At 42.7% G+C, this 13875-nt stretch overlaps 1 protein-coding gene across 15 annotated transcripts in view; it reads left to right on the top strand.

The window, feature by feature from the left end:
* BLTP1 (bridge-like lipid transfer protein family member 1) overlaps positions 1–13875 on the top strand; it is a 1831302-nt gene that overhangs the window by 83474 nt on the left and 1733953 nt on the right. For 14 of the 15 annotated variants that reach the window (XM_086962202.1, XM_086962209.1, XM_086962198.1 and 11 more), the window contains exon 3: positions 8237–8374. In XM_086962202.1, coding sequence (XP_086818328.1) covers positions 8269–8374 — 106 coding nt within the window. In that variant the 5' untranslated portion in view covers positions 8237–8268. Of the gene's footprint in view, positions 1–850; positions 1006–8236; positions 8375–13875 lie in introns of all 15 variants that reach the window. The other variant, XM_086962196.1, reaches the window with a different exon arrangement.

Raw genomic sequence — 13875 nt, 5'->3', positions numbered from 1 at the left:
ACGAATACCCTGAAGCGGCTCCTCAACAGTTGCAACGCACCTCCTTATTATGACGGCCAGCCATCTTAAAACACTCTTCGCATTAATATCCGCTCGGAGACCGAAATACACCGGAGGTCTTTTTTACAGTAAGATGTAAATAAATATTACTTTATTGCACTTTTGCTGGCCTGCACCCTTTCTATCCTAATCTTTCAACAGCGAGTCCTGTCTGACTACAACTCTCTACGAGACCTTAAGCAATAGTTTTGCTTTCTCAATTGTTGACTTGCAGCACTCTGTGTTACAATCTTGCTAGTACGGTTGCATCTCAGTTTCACAAACCAAAACTTTTAATCGCAGTAAAGAAGACCAATTTAAAGAGAAGAATAAACCAAACATGTGTAGGAAAGTAGATACTAGTTGTTTATTGAAGCCAACATCAATATTTTCCTTCTTCATTAAAAAGAGTTAAGCTTGTGTCCAACTCTTAAAACCAATTATCAAGCGAATAGTCTCCTGACGCACATTTAAGACTTATGCTCCAGGTTTTCTGTAATACAACATGCACTGGATCTACTGGCAAAATGAACTCGATCATTGCTGCAGCAGTTTTCAATACTACTTTTCACAAATTGTAGGAGGAATATTAACATTGGGCGTGCAAATGCTTTCTGTCAATTAATTACTTAGGCTTCTCACCCTCTTTGCTTAAAAATCTTATTGACACTCTCTTTAAGGGATTCTGTTGATTCTCTGTATTATTTTAAATTTTTTTCCATATCTGTGGGCCAAGTTACTTTTGAAATAGTTGACAAATATTTTGAGCTTCTTACAAATGTCCCTTAGTAAATACATAATGTTCTTTCAGCGTGCACATGGCTCATCCACTTCCAATATTGCTACTACTTCTGGATGTCTTCATTGTCTGGTCACCTGAGGTACTTGCTAACTATGAGAAAGCAACCAACAAATCCCATTCCAAGCCCTTTCAGCTATTCAGGCCATTGCTCCTGAGCATATAAGGTAAGACTATCAAAATATACAAAGAATGATGTTGACCATCTTCTCGAATGACGCCTGCCAGCAGCCTTTATAAACTATGTACATAATTCCTTCTGTCCATTCTATCCGCAGGCCATTCATATATCCCTAGCCCATGAACTCTTCCCGATGCCGTCAATAGGGAGGCAAGAAAAGCACTCCACAATAAACACAATTGACCTATGTTGCCTTGTTACGTAGTCCTTTCTTACAAATCTCTAGTTTATAATAATGCATTCAGCAGTATGCTGCAGCCCTAAACCACCCATTCTACAAACCCCAAATCTACTTGGTCATTGTCAGTTGCTTCTCACTACTCTGCTGATGCTCTTCTGAACATAGTGTTGATGCCTCCCACACTTTAGAGTCTGTCTTGTGTTGATGAGAACACCCAACTAGGAAAGCTAGGTACTTTTATTTGCCTGGGGAGTGGAGAACATAAGGTACTAGAATGATTATCCACTTCCCATGCAAAGAAAAACAATTTATCTGAATGGCGCCTTTGGGACTTCGCAATGGATCTAGTGTCTAGCTCATTATTCTTATATGAGCCACTTGGGAAGTACAACCCAAGCCAAAGCTAGGTGTGCCTCTGTTCTCTTATGATTCCCAGCTCAGCCTGTAAGTTCGTCACCTACCCGTCCGCACGACATTCAGCAACTTTAGTCCTGCCTTACCACTGGTTAGTAACTGTATTGCATGTTGCTGCCCAAAAAAAATCTTCTTTTGCAGCCAGGTGACTGCAGCTCACCTTAAAGGACTGTAGTAATTCTTTTCAAACTTGGTTCTCAGATATTCCCATAAACAACATTTTACCCTAGGATTAAATCTTGCATATTGAGGATGCGGATTAAGAGTTAATGCACCCTTCTCTGCCTCTTTGTCATACCCCTAGAGCTTAGGTGTCTAATTGCGGTCCCAGTTCGACCATGATCTGATCTTTGTCCACTGCTCCTCATCCTGCCCCTCCATCCTGGTGATCCAGGATTCTCTGACACTACCCCAGACTCCCCTACCCCCAGAATTTCAGGAGGGGAGACCCACAGGGTCCGCCAACACCACTGTTTTTACACCCAAGGGCCACATCAGTCATGCTTTGTATGTGTGAAGGTGAGCATGCTGCACATACTTCCATGGGATCAAAATGTTGCCTTCCGACTATCTTGTCATATAATCATTTCAGGAACCCCAGGAAGACTTACTTGGGCCTGTTGACCCAGGAAGGTGGAGAAAGAGCTTCAGAGACCAACCTGAGAAGTCACAGCCAGCTATAGCGCAGCTGATTCCATTTTTCACGCCCCTCCCTCTCCCTCCTTAAACATTGTACTCTAAAGCCAAACGTAAAGAAGTTGTGTTTGCATTAAGCCTAATTGACCGTAACAACATTATTAAATCAGCAGAATTCTTACTGACCCCAGTCAAGAGAAGGTTCCACCAGTACTGATGTTAATTAATCAGGCTCTGCCCACATACCCTGTGAAGGGTTAGATCTTGACTGCAATTTAAGTCCAAAAGTTAGTGGTTTGGAGACTGACATCACAGTACAATAGACACAGTGTACTTGTGCTGAATTTAACCATCATATTCTGCATGCTTTTTAAAATACTGGCTTTTGTGTGCACTTAAGTAGAAACCTTGAAAGTAATTCTAATGTAAATGGTGTTTCGGGACTTGGCAAGTTAGTTGTTTACAATAATGTTCAGAGCATGTGTTTTATCACTGACTACCTACTTGTGCAATTGAATTTTGAATAAGAGAATAGCATAACCTCTGTCAAACTTAGTCAAAACCATTTTTGCTCTGTTTGCTCTAAACTCGTAGGGTTGTCTAGGAGAATGCACATCCTCCTCCTTATGTCACAGGTACCCTTCTGGGCCTCCAGATTTAGAAACCAAGATATGTTTCAACTTCTCTTAACCTGCTTTCCAAGTATGTTTGATTGACTTATTGCTTCAGCTCCATATCCTTGTTTTCTTACTGATCTGGTTCCTTTTAATTTGCTCAATCTTTTTAGTCTGTAAAACGAAATAAAATACGCAACAGAATCGCAAAAGATAGGTGTTGGGTAGAAATCAAATGCTTCAAATCTTACTTTTTACCAAGATCTCAGGTAATAGTCTGACTTTTGAATAGAATGACTTCTGAAAAGGGATTGTGCCTCCTGTCCTTTAACTGGTATGAAAAAGTCTAATGGCAGCAGATTTACCAGCTTCTTACTTAGGATGACATAATTATGGTTATCGACCAATAGGATTCCCAAAATGACTCTCGAATCCTCAGAAAGATCTTAAATAAATCCCTTATCCCCACAGCCTTCCTCTTTTCTATTTGATTGCTTGAATTAATCTCAGCCACTCATTCAAATTATTTTTTTTTGCCCACCATGCCACCTCAGACATGGACCAGCCATATGCAAATCGGCTGTAGTCCTCTTCCAGTAGGACCCATCTAACCCAAACGGCCACGCCAGGCCCAACACCTTTGAATGGGAACACAAGCAACCCCAGACTGGTTTCAGCCTGTTTGTCCTCTTCAGCAGGGTGCAGTTTTAGGCCTGTAGCACAGTGAGGATATGACCCATGTCCGGCCATACCTGTTGCGCTTAAGGCGTTGCACTTTGTAAAATAAAAAAGTGAATCTTGGAGTTCTTGAAGTAATCTCAGGCAATGGTAATTACTTTGGGTCTCAATTGATTGGAGTTAGGAAGGCATCATGTTTTTAGATGGTTTGGTATTGCCAGAAGCTCATGTGCCGACATGGGATATACTCTTTTAACCAATTCTTGGGTACTGATTTGGAACTCTTTCTCACCCAGGACCTCATACACCTCCAAGAACTTTCCAGCAATTGACTAAATACCATACTTTCATGCTCTTATGAACTAAATTTTTTGGGAATATGGTGTTGTAGTTTTAAATGTAATGAAATGAGAGAATACCTCGAACTTTATGATGACTTTCGCAAACTATCTTGTGGACAGGTAATGGTATATCCAATCTGTCCTACTTTGAGACCGTTTCAGTTGCACCCTGGATCGAAATCTCACAATGTGACACAGACTATCTTGTAATATTTTTGTGGGATGAATTTTGGCGCTCTTGCTTGAAGTGTAGTTGGCAAATAACTTTTTTTTGTGAGAGTTGTTGACTTCACTTTCCTTTAAGGGCATATCGCATGCAGTTACATTTCCTTTTCTCTAGTTTATTTCTTTCATTCTGCCTTTCTTGAGATCTCTGTACAGACCACCTTTCCTGTTTGTTGAAGGCAGCATTGCATCCATACCTTCCCAGGTATTTTAGGCTCTTTCATTGGATAGATGTCTTCTCTATTTCAGTGTTCTAATTTAGATTTGCTGCTTTCTTCAATATTCTGTGTTTGTTATACTCCTGGACCCTAGCTCTTTCACCATGTTTTTTGATTTCACACGTGTATCCTTAAATAGCAGACATCCAGGGACTATTTTTTTTTCCTTTGTGCAGCTTTACACATCCTTTGTCTTTTAGCACTCCATAGGATGTATTGCTGTTGTCCTTCTCTTATACCTCTTTTTCCTCTTTAGTTTTTTCTTCCTTCTTGTTACTTCAGATCATCACTTGCCTCGTTTTCTTCTCTTTGCTCCAGATCTCTGCTCAATCCTCATTTTGCTTGCTTCCCCACTACCCCTTTCTTGTGCCATTGTTGAATTCTACACTTTCATGATGGCCTCCCTATTGCATGACAAACATGCATTGCATCATCATATTGCGGGCAGAGCTTGCAGAGTTGCACTACACGGTATTTATTCTGCTGAGTTGCTCCTAAACTCAGTGGAATTCTAGTGAATTCCGCTCTGCCCTATATCTGTAAAAGATCTGGGTTATATTGCCACCATTAAAGAAAAACAACCAAAAAATGCCACTGTTTAAATTGTGTTTTTATAGCGCTTACTACTACCCCTGTTGAAGAGTTGAATTAAACTGGTGATTCTTGCATGCACGCATGCACCATTTTTTGCCAGAAGAACAACATTTGAGTGTTCAAAATCAATACGTCACCATTGCCGGCCAGTGCATGCATTAAATAATACGGCAAGTTTGATCCCACACCTGTGCTGCTCCTTCTGACCTCCAAAATCTGCAGGGGCAGTGGGGTGGCATCTGGCATGGCAGCCTTGGTGGTTTCTTTTTTGCCCTCAATGCCACGGCTCCTCGGGGTAGGGCTACGGTTCGGAGGCCTCCGGGGGTGGTTGAAGCCTGCAGCTGGTGTCCTGCTGCGCAGCCCCAACCTCCTGCTTTTCGTGCTGCAGCTGCTGTCGGGTGGGCTCTGAGGATAGGTATGCTCCACTATGATAGCAGAAGTCAAGTACGCTGGGTGTGCACCGCATGGTCGGGAGGGATCGCTCTAGGGGGCGGGCTGCAAGCAACAAGGAAACAACCTTTCTGCTACGTCAGCCTAGTCACACCGAGGCTTGAAGCGGATGAGTTCCAGGGCCCATGGTGTGCTAAGAGAAACAGAGGAGTCATGGCCATATGGTCATCAAGACCACCATCTCAGATGCCAAGGCACATTCAACTTGGGCTACCAGCTGTAATTCCAGCGGAAGGTTGCAGTGCAAAACCAAGATTTTGACCAAATTTCACAGGTGAGCTGAGACACATGCTGGTGAACTCCGCTCCATGGTGGATGGCGGAGTTTTTGCGGAACTCTGCGCTCCGAGCAGAGTAGGAAAATCTCTGCAAACTCCACTGGCGGAGCGGAGTTCACTGCCAACGGTTAATCCCAATAAGTGGTGGCCATCTTGAAAGTATAGAAAATATTGTTTTCTACACTTTCAAAATTGCTGTTGCGTTCCTTGTCGCAACAGTCCAGTGCACTTTTATATCACCCAATACAGCATCCATCCTCTAGAAGGTATGGAAAACTACTTTCTATACTTTAAGCGTAGCTGATTGGATATTGGCAAGCCAATTGTTTTACTTGTTTAATATTAGCAAAGCAAGAGTAATTGGTTTTGTCAATGCTTTTTTATATGGGCTATTCATAGAGCTTGACTCTAAAGAGCTTTTCAAGTAAAGTGTTGTCACTTGGCCATTTGTTTAACCCCTTCGCTGCGGCGGCTATTCCGCCGCAGCGCTAAAGGGGCAGGGCCGCCGCGCGGCGGCCGCATGCTGGTGACAGAACCGCTCCGTCACCAGCCGCGGTTGAGCTATGCTGGTGACGGAGCGGTTCCGTCATGACCCGCCCCGCTCTTTAGAACGCACGCGCAGGCGCGAAATCAGCGCCGCGCAGGCGCGGCGGCTGGGCCATGACGGAACCGCTCCGTCATCAGCACAGCGCACCCGCAGCTGATGACGGAGCGGTTCCGTCATCAGCATGCAAAGGGTTAAAGAACCTGTCAAGTGAGGAGCCTTATATTTTCTTTCCTTCAAGCAGAAGCAAGTTTCATTGCACTTTTAGATAGTAACACTTGTGAAAAATAAATAATCCTTAAAGACCTTTTTACAGTGTACTTGGTACATGCCTCCCACAAGCAATGTTTTAGAAAATGCATGCTTACCGTCCACACAGCAGTCATCATTTTGTGTATATATCCAGCTGTCTAAGCTGCAACTTTCAGAGGCACGCACATGACATTGTAATCCTATTAAAGTATCTTAGAGGACTAGATAATTTCATTAACTTACATGGATTTTTAGATCTGGCTTGACAGTGCTACTATCCCCTGACCTTTTAGCTTACATCAATATTGCTCCACAGCTCTTTGGTTCTACACAAATATACATCTATTCTCATGCAGTTTACTTGTAATGTTTTTTTTTTTTTTTTAAGGTTTTGTATAGCGCGAACAAGACCGTTGCGGGTATCAGAGCGCCTTACAACAAATATATGTAATAGACATATACTTTACAAATACTATAAGTTATATTAGTCCAATAGTGGTAACTATTACCTCATAGCAAATATCTACAAGACTGCATATAATAGTTCAAGTGAATTTGGCCAGGACAATCGATTTCACTTCTTTTTTGAAAGATGCCGTGTGAGGGTTCTGTCTCGTTTTTGGGATCAAGGCATTCAAGATCCTGGGGGCCATTCTAGAGAAGGAACGGTTATGTTTTCTTCTTGGTAAATTGTTGTGGTTTCAGTAGAAGATTATAGGAACTCCTGGTGGTTCTGTTACCACCCGATAGTACTAATTTCTCCGCTAGGTATCTTGGGGTTTTGTGATGCAATGCCTTGTGTGTCATACAGGCGATTTTCAAATGGATTCTGGCATCAAAAGGTAGCAAGTTAATTGCATGCACATCAGGGGAGATGTGACAGTTTCTTTTGGAGCTTGTGATGAGTCTAGCGGCTGCGTTGAGTGATGCTCTTAGAGGGGCTGGTGTTGATCTGGGTAGGCCACAGAGAGCGGCACTCCCATAATCCACTCTGGGGATTACTAGAGTTTGAACTGTCTGTTTAAAATCATTTGCGGGTATAAAGGGTTTCCGTCTTCTCAAGGTGTTCATCTGAAAATGTGCTCCTTTAGCTGCTGCGCTGATGTGATTCTGCATATTTAGCTTATTATCCAGAGTTATTCCTAGCGATTTGGCAGTCGATTATGAGCGGTTGACCGTCGAGTGCTGTTAGGTGCTTCATCCACTCACGGATAATGGTTGTTCGCTGGGGGTTGTTTGGCTGTTTTTACTTTAAAGCCAGGCCTATTGGCATTACAAGTGTTTATTAAAGATTGTTTGGTAGTATTTATGGCCCACTTAGTAGATGGAAATAGAGAGCTTTGCCCAATGAGCATTTTTGAACATTTCTGGCACGATTTTCAGTCACATACTAAGGTCACAATGAGATGACGTGCCTTCAGAAATGGAATCTTAGCAAGTGAGGCATTTTACCTGACCAGATCTCATCAGATGTACACAAAGTAGCAGTCATGCCTTTTCATCATTCACACTGCACCAAAAGGATGTCAGTAAGCGTTCCTTTCCCGATGGAGTTCCCCAATAGCACTGCAAATCAGAGTGATGCTACTTCTGCTAGTCTCTTACCTTTTAGGTCCTATTTGCAATTATGCCTATTGTGCCTCAAGAACACGTCTGTTTTCTGTCTCAATTTGCATTTTTACCTTAAAAACTAAAATGCAGTCATCTATGCGTCTTGTGTGTTTTGTTGTTACTGTAATTCCACACGAAAAAAAGAAAATATGTTCATTTTATTTTTGAATCTGAATGTTTAGTTTTTAGGTGCAGGCACCAGAAACCGACAGCAATGGTAGCAGTGGAGCATAACAAAAATGACAGTATTGTCCCCAGCATCACCCAATTGGAAGATTTCCTCACAGAACATAACTCGAATGTGGTTTGGCTGCTAGTTGGTAAGTTTATGCTATGCCTGTTATTATGATCTTCATTTTTCTCCTAAGGAATGTATTTGATAAATCTGTTAATTATGGTCTACAGGGGTACATGTCATGTTAAATTGGCATCTTCAGGTTTGCACATACTTCTTTTTTGTTTAATATCCTTCTGGTCACTCTTGCAAGCAGATAAAAGCTGTCTGTTTGAGAAGAGCTGTTGTTTAGATCATGGTCAGATAATTTGTTGGCATTCCTGTCAGTCTCATTTGATTGCTTATATGGTGGCTCTCCACCTCTAGAGTTTGCCATTCCCTGGAGGATAACTTCTCTACCATCCTTTTGATTGGATGACTTGTAATTCATTCAGGGCTTACATCAAAAAACGAAATGTTTATTTTCTTTTTTGTAAGCACTCCATGGGAGTATGTGTTCTGGCTTTCTTTTCCATGGACTGCTTCCTCCCTGTAGAAAAGGACATCTTTCTGTATGATTACCCCCTTTCATAAAGTCTTTGGACTGATGTTGCTTCTATTTAGACTCTAGTGCACTGGGGCCTGCCATTCAGTTGTCAGTGCTTAACTTACTGATAAGTCCCTAGTTAATGGTACAAGAGGTACCTAGGGCTAGTCAGTTAAATGTGGACTGCAGCACTTAATTGTGCCACTGTTACTGTGACAGGGTAAAACATGCTCTAAGCCTGCCACTGCAGCTTATTCGGGCAGCTTTAAAACTTCCAACTTCACCTGGCAAAGTAAACCCTTTTCCAGATCAAATTCTTATTTTCCAATATTAAGTTCTGCCTTAGCAAAGACCTTAGTAGCCCACCAGGCAGCACGCTTAATATTAAAGAGAAGGGCATGTTCCAGTCGTGTTTAACATGCTCTAGTAGTTTGCAAGCCAGGAAGACTGATGGTCCCATTGGTTAACATGGAGTTTCACTAGCCACCACGCTAAGTTCTAACTTTTGTTTGGGACCAGCAACAATAATATAAGTGTGCCCAGTTCCTCACAGGCTTGGCAGTTCAGGCTGGACTGTTCCCATGAGGCACAGGGTCAGACTGATTTGCATATGGCCATGTCTGAACTGGGGTGACAGAGTGGGCTAAAGAACGGTAATGGATTAAACCCAGATCTGTTGACTGGGTGTGAGTGTTTGATTGGTAGAGATGCTCCGTCCATCACCACCCCCTTATGTACGGCTCAGTTCCTCACAGGGGCAAAGGGCTTGCGCCATCTTGGATTTTGGTAGAGAGAAGTATCCTGGGATTCTTTGGTGGGTAAACCCCCAGGAAGCGATGTAAAGTGGGAACAGTTGCATCATGAGACCTATTGCCCAATTCGCTAGTGAGTCTTCCCCTTGAACAATCAAGAAGATAGCATAAAAGAGGTGCCCCGGGCCCAAGGTTCTCCAGTCACTACTGGACTGGAAAGAAGACGGACTAAGGACTACCCTGCTGCTCCCTGGACTCAGCAGAGAGAGGCTGTTCTAAAGATTGGACTGCACCTGCTGCATTTAAGGGACCAGCAAAGAGGACTATGCCTGCTGTGCCCACTCATGGAACATAGCTCAACTTGTGTCAGGACAGAAGAAGTGACTCCAAGGAATAGTTGTCTAGCCTCCTGTTAAGCTTCAGGATCACCAAAAGCTAGGAACCCTGCACTTTTAGAGAGCCCAGCTGCTCAGGAGCACCTGGATGCCAAAGTGCCTGCTGGGAAACTTGAGTCCTAAACTTCCCGAGGTGTCCCAAATCCCGTGAGGCCGGTAGTAAAGAAAAGAACTGATTTCCTATAAGCAACCACTGGACGTACTGTAATCATTAGACCAGTTGCGACTGGATTTGCCCTAGACTCCCTGAGTGTAACGTGAGAGATTGGGTCCTATGCCTGTAAATGACACCTGAAGTTCGTGGACGCCAAGGTGGCCTAAGGAAAACAAACCGCATTGCTTCTGTGTTTTCAGCATCTCTGCATCCTTAGCATCTTGCGTCCTCAGTACCAGGACCACTTCTTGCCTGCACTGCCTTAAAAAGAGAAAACGATACTGAGTACTCTGACTGCTGGAAGCAACAGGTAGCTGCCTCTATTGGACCCCAGTGGCCCTAGTGACTGGCTCCCAACCCATTGTGGCCCGTCAAAGTTAAGAGAAGTAGCCATACTATCCAGTTGACTAGGAACTGCTCAACCAATACAATGATTTATTGCATCTTTCCAGAAAGAATGGACTTAGGACGTTTGAAAAGACTTAACTCCTGTTTACTTCAATAGATTTGTTGTTTGGTGTCTATTTAAAGATAAAAATATACTTTATTTTTTATAAATTAGTGTTGGATTTTATTGTGTTGTTTATGACCTATAAACGTTTTGGTACTACTACATGCTTTACAATTGTTTCTTTGATGAAGCCTGACTGCTCTGTGCCACAGCTACCCAGGACTAAGCTAAGGTTTTTTTTGTAAAGAACCTAACTGTACCTGTTAGAGACTGTGACATTAATACAAACCCACACCACATAATAATCCACCTTCCTACACCTAATCACATCCCTGCCATTGTGCTCTCCATGTTACTTCCTGCCTTTTCCAGTTTGCCCATTAAAAAACACGTTGGATCACTAGGCGCTGGAAGCGATCAAAGCCCCCCCCCCCCCCCCGATGATAGCATGATTACTCTTGCTGACTACCGGGCGCAGGCGGAGCGTGTCAACTTGCATTGCGAGGACACCCTAGGCTCCGCAGACTCCTGATGGCAACTGCATGGGATACGTTCCTCCTGGATAAGCAAATGATCTACCCCATGCCCCCGACACTGATTAAGCACCAGTGGTGACATGCTATGTAGCATAGCGGGGACAGCTATAGGACCCAACAGGGAGCTGCCCGACAGCTTGCTATCCTAGATCATCACACAAGTACCCAGGATTCATAACCGTGATGGGAAAGGTGAATTTCAATGCTGACTATAATTATGGGTCGAACGAAGGCCCTGGTGAGCGATAGAGAGCTAAGTTGGGCAAAGTTTACACCGTTCACACCCTCACCCCATCCCCTACCCCTCCCTGCCCCCTTCCCACGCCACCTGCCCTCCCCAGAGAATTCCCAACATGTTGCATACAGACATTGGAACTGACTGTGCCACCAGCAATGCATTTTTCTTGTCAGTCACGTTGTCCGTCAATAAGAATAAAGATAACACTAGCTCTGGTAATCCTTATTGAATATGATATGTAATGCTGGTTAATTGATTCTAAATTGGAATGTCTGTTCTTCGAATATGATAGTAAATGTGGTATTCACATATCTAATACCTGTTCTTAAATCTCAAAATTAATAAAAGAAATCAAAACAAAAAAATTGGTACTGTACTTCAAGATCTACATAGAAAGTGCAACAACTAAGTTAATTGTAAATCCTAATTGCAGCTATAAATTTAAAGGGATTATTCAGTGTAGAGATTTTTTCCTCTTTGCCCAACCCCTCTATCTCTAACAATCGGCAACAATAGGCATTCCAGAGTTTTTTTATTATCATGTGAGCTGGGGTTTTGAGATCTAGTGTGACATCATTCACTGGGTAGCCCCTTTAAAAACGCAAATATTTATTAGTTTGCCAACAGCAATGCACGGAAAAAAACATCTGACATTGACATTGTACAGACTCCAGTCTATAGTAGTGTATAAACAGTGGACCTTATGCCAAACAATATTGTTTCGTGGGCTTACCTCCAAAGTTCCTGTGTCCCACCATGGCCCGCATATTTTTCTGAATTTTCTAGGGCAGTGGTTCTTAACATTTTGATCTCCTGTGGAACCCCACCTAATAAGTGCTGGAATCCAGGGAGCCCTACTGAATCCTTATTCGGATATGGGGACCCCGAATGACTCATTACTGTAATCTGGGAACTGCCACCCAAGTCATTTTGATAATTTGAACCGCAAGCAATACACAAAAATACAGAAACAATGTCATGTTATATTAGGTCGGTTTGGATGGTGCGACTTCTCACCTGTGAGGATAGCCGGGCACTGGAGCAGGAGCATAGGTCGGGAGAAGCTCCTAGTTCAACATCCAGGTCTTCAGTTTCTTGCTGAAGTTGAGCAGCAAAGGGCTGGTTGTGATGTGTTGGGGGAGTTCATTCCAGGTCTTGGCTGCAAAGCAGGAGAAGGAGCGTCCTACTGACTTACTTCTGCGGATGCGGGAGGGCGTGTGCAAGGTAGAGTGAGGGTGAGCGTAGCTTTCTGGTTGGAAGGTATAGTTGGAGTCTGTCATTGAGCTTCACAGGTTTTGTATTGTTGAGGTCTTTGTAGGCGTGGACGAGCAGCTTGAATTAGCATGGTTTCTGGATAGGTAACCAGTGTACTTGGGTGAGGTAGGGAGTGATGTGTGCGCTTCTGGGGACCTCTAGCTCAGCTGGTGACCTTTAGCTGAGTTGCTCAGAAATCATTCTCTAGAAAATTGTACAAAAGCAAGTAGACAGGATTTTGATTTTGGGCCTACCGAAGTATATAAATGACTTACTTGGTCACTAGACTGCCATGTTCATTTCTAGAAAGCTTGTAGAATAAGGCATCCAGTTGTACATCTGCAAAAACCTGCCTTGCGCCAGAGAATCCATCAAACTCTATCTGGGGGGGCTATTGCACATTTTTTACCTGCCATGCAATCCGTTATCTCTCGGGCTTTGAACCTGATTTGGACCAGCTGACCTACAAGTCTTCCTTCCAGGCTCAAGAAACATGAAGTTCTAGCTTTTGAATATTACTCTTCATAGTAGCCCTCAATTTACCAAGTGATTTTGTGAAAATGTAGCACATCTGAATTGTACCCTGTGTTTTTGCCGGGTAAAGTGGTGATGCTTTCCTGTTGTAGTTAACTTGAATAAATAAATATTTCACTTAGTTTTTGAACCCATGTTTCCTCTGCTGAGAAAACAGACACTCTTTGTTTTTACTTTACTAGACCCAGAGTTCTGGGTCACTCAGTGCAATTGTTTGTCAGGTTTGGGTGCAATGTGTGTTTTTTTTACCGTTAATCCTTTCCTACACACAAGACATTATTCAAGTCTGTATTTAATTCTGTATGTGTTCATTTTGTTTGGGATTTGGTTAGTGCCACTGGTAATTTAACAATGAAGATGGGAAGGATTAAAGACATCTGCAGTACATTTCACATGCCACTAAGATGGGTAAATTGAAAAATAAGCCCGGACTGGGTCATCTTCAGTTTTAAGCCAATTTTATTGATGGGTCCTAATGACTGCCCTTGCAGGATTACCACATCAAAATTAATAATCTCATGTTTCTGGTAAACATTAACCCATATTAAAGAATGTGCTATTGTTTCCCTGGTTGAAAGTGATTTCATAGCCCTTTTGACAAATTATTCGTATATATACTCCGAAACTGACCAGTGTCTGAATGTTGTTTCACTTATTCTCATTTTAGTTAAGTGTATGCGGTTGGGAGCCTTCATATGTATCAAGACTTTAAAAAAAATGTACATGTTCCGATTGTGTAAACACAT

The sequence above is a fragment of the Lissotriton vulgaris genome, chromosome 3_1 (genome assembly GCF_964263255.1).
Source record: "Lissotriton vulgaris chromosome 3_1, aLisVul1.2, whole genome shotgun sequence".
NCBI classification, from domain to species: Eukaryota; Metazoa; Chordata; class Amphibia; order Caudata; family Salamandridae; genus Lissotriton; species Lissotriton vulgaris.
Note: the sequence above shows the minus strand (reverse complement) of the source record. Positions and strands in the feature narration are given on the sequence as shown.